Source organism: Silene latifolia, chromosome 9 (assembly GCF_048544455.1).
Source record: "Silene latifolia isolate original U9 population chromosome 9, ASM4854445v1, whole genome shotgun sequence".
NCBI classification, from domain to species: domain Eukaryota; kingdom Viridiplantae; phylum Streptophyta; class Magnoliopsida; order Caryophyllales; family Caryophyllaceae; genus Silene; species Silene latifolia.
The window spans coordinates 162,406,307-162,414,100 of record NC_133534.1 but is presented as its reverse complement, the minus strand read 5'-3'; the positions used below and the strand labels follow the sequence as shown (position 1 = coordinate 162,414,100).

The 7,794-nt window shown below is 37.0% G+C and overlaps 1 protein-coding gene across 1 annotated transcript; it reads left to right on the top strand.

Annotated features, from left to right (window-relative positions):
* The first annotated feature begins 5,613 nt into the window (after positions 1-5,613).
* Positions 5,614-7,534, top strand: LOC141601835 (uncharacterized). The gene is made up of 2 exons (XM_074422141.1): positions 5,614-7,119; positions 7,232-7,534. The coding sequence occupies exons 1-2, from the start codon at positions 5,614-5,616 to the stop codon at positions 7,532-7,534; spliced, it is 1,809 nt and encodes a 602-aa protein (XP_074278242.1).
* Positions 7,535-7,794: the final 260 nt, after the last annotated feature.

The following is a 7,794-nucleotide window of genomic DNA, read 5'->3' as shown; positions in this document are numbered from 1 at the left end:
TCATGTTTCTTATTATTGTTATTGTTGTTCTTATTTCTATTATGCGTAGCTAAATCTCTTATCTAGGGTGAAAGGGGATCTAGGTTGTTAGAAAAGGTGTTACTTATGAATTGATTGTTAAATTGCTTTCTATTGTTGTTCAATTATCGTATTACTTCCAATTAGTTAATTACTGATCATAATTGATTAATTAGTCTTGCATAAACTAGGATTATCACCGACCGGGTTAAGACTAGTATAGGCCACGATAATTGAATAGAGATAATTTAATGATAGCGACCGCATGTTAAATTAGATTTAAAAGAAATATTAGAATCGACCGATCATATGATTTTCAACAATATAAATTGCTCAATCAATTAATTAAATCTTACCCTTGACGACTACCTAGTGAACCGGAATCCCTAGACTCTTTAATATTATTGTTATTCATCCTTTATTTGCATTGCAATTAGTTGTTAGAAATCAAATCAAACAAACCCCCATAAAACGGTTACCTTTAGGATAAACTTAAATATAAACAAACTAGATAATCACCGCCTCCCTGTGGATTCGACCCTGACTTACCACTAGCTATCTTGTTAGTAGTAGTATAGGATTTATTTTGATTAAGGCAAATGACTGAAAATAACCTTATCAACTATTACCCCTGGATGACTCATTTATATAGTTATATGGACACACAAAGAAGAAAAGAAGTTGCATGAATTAAGGAGTATATGTATAATATAACTATGATGAAATCTGATGTTCTACGTATGACAACTTCCAGCATTATTATATAATTCATATCATAGTCATATACATATTGCAACTTTTAAGGTGTTTCACTTAAGACAATACTCTTATTGAGGTGGGATATGATAGTTTAGAGAATTTTAACGTATTGTATGTATGATATCTTCTACCACTATTTATTGTAGCATTATTTAATTATTTTAGTTTAATAATATAGATAGATATTGATTATATATATTTTTCCACCATAGAATCTTACATGGTTTTAGTACATGTTCTAAATTCACACATCTAGAAATAAAACACATACAATACTCCAAAACTAATTACAAGAGCACTAAAATACAAAATTTAAAAAGTAACTCAAGTTTGATTCTAATACCAAGCTTCTAATACTTAAAGATAACAATTAATTATATAGTATACTACCGCTACAAGACTCCTTCATTCAACAAACAAGCTCTTATGTCACCTCTCCAAATGTTCACAAGCTTCTTTCTAGTCACTTGTGTTGGGTGGCTGACAAGTTCCTTGAGGATGGGTAAGTACCTGAATTCAACTCAAGCAATCCAATTTGTTTTTCAATTCTAGGACAGCTGAATAAATACCCGTCGTCGATGTCATTATAAATAGAGAAGGCATGGAACAAAAATGTGGAATGCTGTCATATAAGCAGCGAACAGTCACGAACCAAACAGACACAAACCAATACGAACCAAACAGACACAAATCATTGGTTGAGCAGTTTAAATAAAGTACAAGGGGGTGTGGTATGCCTCATTGATCAGTTGCCTAATTAGTGTCCCAAGAAAGTGTAAAAGAAGTGTGGTTGAGCAGTTTCAAACCATTGGTTCAGCTTACAATCAGCAGCAAGTAACAATTAGAGTGATATACTTTAAACTTCAAACATCAAAGCATACACTCTCACTGTCAATACTTGGTTAGGGTAGGGGCAAGTTCTATTTCGTTGCTTACTTCTCATAAATGAGATAGTTAATGACAAAAGCCTTGATGCCTCGTGGAGTCGGTGTTACCAATTTCATACTAAGGAATAAACATCAACTCGGACAAAGACAAAAGAAAACAAGTATCTTTAGCAAGACAGAAAACAAAATAGTATAAACACTACTGCATTTGAAACCCAACATATCTTGAATATCATATCAAGTCCTAGTGAGACAATTTTTGAGCATGTAGCTCCTCATAATCTCATATCGTCCCAGATTACATAGATAGTTGGCAAGTTGAAAGAAGCTCAAATAGAGCACAAAGCAACATTATTTATAACAAAAACAGTATCACAAATCTGGAATGCAAGTACGAGTCAGAGTTCTGTAAAAAGAAAACCATTCATACATATAAGGAAGAGAATGAGAAAAACCACTAACATAGAAAATATTGATTGATACAAAATGAAAGGCTAAAATATATTAAGTAGGCTTAAGAGAGTTGATAATCGATGAAATGGAAGTGGATTACCGGCTAACATAAAGTCAATATTACTGTTGCACAAAAAAAAATATAGAACGATGCAAAGCTGCTGAACTGCAGTACGAAGGCATGTATCAACAAACACCACCAGCACATAATCAAACAACAGCAGCATATAATACATCAACATTATTCCTAGAATATACCTGGACAAATAACTGGTGTCTTCCCACATATTTGATAAGAATTGAAAAAAGAGACAGATTGATTCCTCTATTAGGCAGCAACGTCGCCTCTGTCAGAAGAAGAACTGCAACTGACGTGCAACCAAGAACAACTGTGAGAACTCTATTATAGACTTTTAACAGGTAAAACTATTGTATGCTCTGTTACTATAAGGAAAGACAAAAATATCATAAGAATCCAACTTAATAGTTTCACAAAAGATCTTAAATGAAAAAAGGGGATGAAGAACAACAACAATCATTGCTTGCTAATAAAAAAATCCGAAGTTCAAAAGCTCAACTTAATTTAACCAAGTAGATACATAGAGTAGATATTACTTATCAATAGTAGCTAACATAGACCTATTTGACCTAGACTGACTGCCTCTCAAACCTGAAACATACTACCGGAAGGGACAACACAAGATATAGTGACAAATCTTACGTCTACGATATGAGCAAACAATTATGAAATATCAAAAACAAGTACAAACCATTAGATTGCATTATAGTCAATTATACTTTCAACTTAACTCCAGTAATGGCTTGCTGCACAATTACTCTTGGCCAGGGACCACCATAAGATGTAAGCTACGGTTGTTAGTTAAACTCGTGCAATTCACAGATATATAGATCCAATGCCCTAAGGTGTGGACTCTGTGGAGTATGATGGAATTAAGCAAAACGGTCTTACATTCGAGTATTCGACCCTCTACGCCCCCATTTGCGGGAGTCCTTAAGGCATCAGGATAACTTTCTTGTTGTACTGACACAATATAACAAAAAGGGGTGAAAAACAAAAACACATAGTTGGCAGCTACTTACATCTTCAGGTAATTCATCTTTGATAGGTCAGATCTTCTCAGTCGAGCCGACCTTCTTAACTGCACCCATTATATTTCTGAGCATTTCCCATGTTAGTTCAATCTCATCACAGATTCTAGGCCAATCTACTTCGAACCCTTCTTGAGCAGCATCTAGAAGATAACCTAGAACAGTTCCTTCTTCAATTGGAGCCGATCTACCATGGAAGTTCTATCATTAAAAAAGAAAGATAAGCATTCAAATTATAAGGCAGAATAAACGAGAGATTGATATCAAGAAAGGCCTATTATTGAATTTTTAAATAAGACACAAAGCAGTTGGCTCAATCTTTGGACTGAAAGAGTTTGTATGTTCATTTCTGCATCGAATGATAAGTTAAGTGTTTATGACACATTCCGAATTGCATGAAGAAAATGATGCCCATGGATTACAACAAAATGCTACAATATTTATAAAGTACAGTGTTTAACCCTCTTGTTGGTGATATAAAGTTAGAAATTGCCAGAAAAGTTAAGGAAAACAAAGTATCTGAGAATCAAAATCGCTGGCTGCAGGTAGTGTAGATACACAACCAAAAATCCGGTAATAAACAATGTAACAATTTTACGCTGGCTGCAGGTAGTCTAATTTTCATACAAGAACTTCAGAGCACTCAATTCATGTCCTAAATCTCTTAAACATGGACCATGTAAATACTGCTCACTACCTTTGAGGCTTAACTTTCACTACCAAATCCATTCGAATCCAGCTAATTGCTAAAGGCTCATCATGGGTAAAGACCCTAAGTTCATATCAAAAAATATACCTTTGAAACATCTACTCTGAATATATACTATGACATGGCAAAATCAAAATTATTTATAAAGTCTCCCCAGTGGAAGTTTAATCAAAACACAAAGGTTAAACATTCTAGGAAGATGGGGGCGAGTTCAAATGATATTCTATTTTTTTAGAACTTCAAAAGCTCGCTAAGACTTGACCTCTATCACTGTTATTCACAACTCGAGTCTCCATTTAAAACTCCTAAAATTGCAACAGAAACTGTCAGATATGTCATACATACCTGATTGCCACCGTTGATGTTAGCTAGTCTTACTTTAGTTGATGGTCTAACCAGTGCAATTTTATTGATTGTTGCATCGCCACAAACAGCATATCTAAGGATCCAAAGTCAGGATCAGAAGATCAATGTAACCAATAAATTCTAGAATAATATAACGAAAACTAGAGAGAACAGAAACATGTGGCGCAGTTCCTGCAACTCTGGCTAGTTTCATCCTCTCTTCTAGAAGTGTGCGATAGAGCTTAATCTCATCCTAGTGAAAAATATGGCATATGAGTTAACTAGATTAGAAGAAAAATATAAGTGTGAAACAATGAATCAGTATGAGATAAACGTCGTCAACTTGTCATTCACTATTCATTCCAAAAAGGTAAACCACACAGGTGTATACATGTCCTTTTCATGACGTTCCAATAGGTCCTATACATTTTTTTTCTGAGTAAGTTTTTTATATATAACAACTACACTACCCAAAATTTCACCCCAACCTTCTTGCGCCACTTTTAAGATTTTTTAAAGCTAAAACGACATATATTAGATACTTTACAATATGGCTCACAATCCTATAATGCATCTAGCTTTACGCTGGAGATCCTAAGTAGATAAGTAAAAACCCCATCTTAAACTGTAGTATTGAGGCAGTGAGGCACAAACAGAAGACATGATACGTTATCAAATACAAAAACCGAACTAAGCTTAGATTTACAAGATGTGCCAGGTACGAGTTTAAGGGAGCAGGATACAGGTTCGATTCTCGGTTCAATGCTAAGTGGTTACAAGGGTGGAGTTGGACTTCTGTTCGTGAAAGGACGTGTTGGAGGACTCGGGTTCGATTAGGACTAGATTAATTATTAGCTATAATTATTATTATTCTATTATCTATTATTATTGTCAGGATAAATAATTGGCAATTATAGTGCCTTTAGAAGATAAGAGTTATCAGTTAATTAAATAAAGAGGTCGGGTCAAACTAGTTGTCCTACTTCCCATCAAATTTCGTCTTAGCTTTATATATATAGGGGATTGTACATTTGATTTATTCATTGAATTATTAATAAGAATCTCAGAAAACGATCAAAGTTTTGATCAAATCTTCCGACTTGAGAACGTACTTCAAGTCTCCGTTCAATACTAAATAGGTCTTTAGTATTGGGCACCATTGAACCGAATTCTTGGCGGAATTCGTTTCAAATATCCGTTATAATTCTTTATTAATTGTTATTAGCTGGTGCGTGACAATCGTCCCGCATCCTTGTTCGTTATTTAACTGTTTTACTTCCGCTCGCGTATCATAAGTGGTATCAGAGCTTCGGCTCTTGATCCTCTATCGATATGGATTTTAGTGATCCTGAGTTTATGAATAGCCTTCGTAGGACATTGGAAAATATTCATGAGATCAATCCGTGTTGGCAGCCAAGGCGTGGAGAACCACCACGACCAGTGGACGAGTTCAAAATTACGGAGTTGCCCGAGTTTGAAGGAGGTACAGAACCAGAGGATTACCTAGAGTGGGAAAGAAAGATCGAATGCATGTTCGAATTTAAAGATTTGTCTGATGAAAAGAGTTGCAAGTATGCCATATTGAAGCTGAGCAAAAACGCTTCATTATGGTACGAGAACCTGAAGTCCGAGCGTGCACGAGAGGGCAAGGAAAAAATCACGTCTTGGGAAACTCTGAAGCGGAAATTGAGGAAGCGATATGTGCCTAAAACACATAAATTGGAGATGTATCGTAAGGTTGCGGAATTGATGCAGGGAACCAAGAGTGTGGTTGAGTATATTGCGGAATTTGAGCAGCTAAACTTGATGAGCAAAATTGAGGAACAAGAAGAGCAGAAAATGGCACGATTTTGTAGAGGATTAAATCAAAGCATAGTAAGGGTTGTCGACTTACAACCGTATGCGTCGTTTGACATGTTATGTAATGTTTGCTTAAAAGTGGAAGGACAACAGAAGGGTAGTCATTCGACAAACAACAATTATGCCAAGCCTTCTACTTGGTCAAAATCCGAGACTTCCAAGGCAGCAGCCAGTTCGAGCACTCCCTCGAAGCCTGCCATTGTGCAGGACGGCAGACCCTCAGAAAGTAAGAATATTGTCGACCCAAAGGAGCGGAGTTTGTCTAGGGTACATTGCTTTAAATGTCAGGGATTTGGTCACTTTCAGAGTGCCTGTCCTAATAAAAGAAATATCTCATTAAGAGAGGCAGTTAGCATCAGAGACGACCTTTACGACGAAGCAACAGAAGAGGAAGGAATATTTTATTCATATGAAGAGGGAAACGAAGAGGAGGAGTTTGTAGCATATGACGCTCCTATCTATGACACCGCTCTAGTTCTACGGCGTACACTGAAGACACTAGCAGAACCTGGTAAAAACGAACAAAGAGATCAAATTTTTCACACCAAGTGCCAAATTGGTGATAAATGGTGCAGCGTAATTGTTGACGGCGGAAGTTGTACTAATGTCGCTTCCTCCAAGATGGTGGATAAATTAGCTTTGGCTACTACGGCCCATCCCAGACCGTATAATTTACACTGGCTCGATGATGGCAACAAGGTGAAAGTTACTAAACAGGTTCGGGTTGGATTTTCTATGAGACCCTACCAGGACGAAGTGTTGTGCGATGTTATTCCAATGGATGCATGTCACATCTTGTTAGGACGACCCTGGCAGTTCGATAGAAATGTCGTTCACAGGGGCAGGAGTAATGAGTATGTATTAACTACAAATGGTAAGAAAGTGGTCCTAAAACCCATGTCTCCGGAGGCGGTACGAGCTATGCATGCTAATCAAAATAAGAAGCCTAATCTGACTATTTTATCTAGTGGACGTGAGGTGGAGAAAGAAATAAAGCAAGGGGAGCAGCTATTTATTTTATTCACAAAGGAGCATGCAAGTAGCCGGGAACAAAAACCAAGAGATTGAACAATTGGATTCTTTATTGCAGGAGTTCGCTGACGTTTTTCTCAACGACTTGCCTCCCGGATTACCTCCACTTAGAGGTATAGAACACCAAATTGATTTGATACCAGGAGCGTCGTTACCCAACAAGGCTCCGTATCGCTGTAACCCGGAAGAGACCAAGGAGATGCAGCGACAAATTGAAGAATTAATGGGTCGCGGATATGTACGGGAAAGCTTGAGTCCGTGTGCCGTTCCAACTTTGTTGGTGCCAAAAAAAGACGGTACGTGGAGAATGTGTATCGACAGTCGGGCAGTCAATAACATCACTGTTAAATACCGGTTCTGATTCCTCGGTTGGACGATATGCTTGATGAGTTGCACAGGTCCGTGGTATTCTCAAAAATCGATCTAAGAAGCGGCTATCTTCAGATCAGAATGCGCGAGGGTGACGAATGGAAAACAGCCATTAAAACCTAACACGGATTATACGAATGGTTGGTCATGCCATTCGGTCTTACCAACGCTCCAAGCACCTTTATGCGTTTGATGAATGCAGTTTTGAAGCCATTCTTTGGACAGTTTGTGGTCGTGTATTTGGACGATATT

Excerpts from the sequence above, each read along its gene's own strand:
- LOC141601835 (XM_074422141.1), top strand. The coding sequence starts at position 5,614 with ATGGATTTTAGTGATCCTGAGTTTATGAATAGCCTTCGTAGGACATTG. Across the intron at positions 7,120-7,231 it reads TTTTATCTAGTGGACGTGAG|GAGTTCGCTGACGTTTTTCT; the intron begins GTGGAGAAAGAA and ends TCTTTATTGCAG.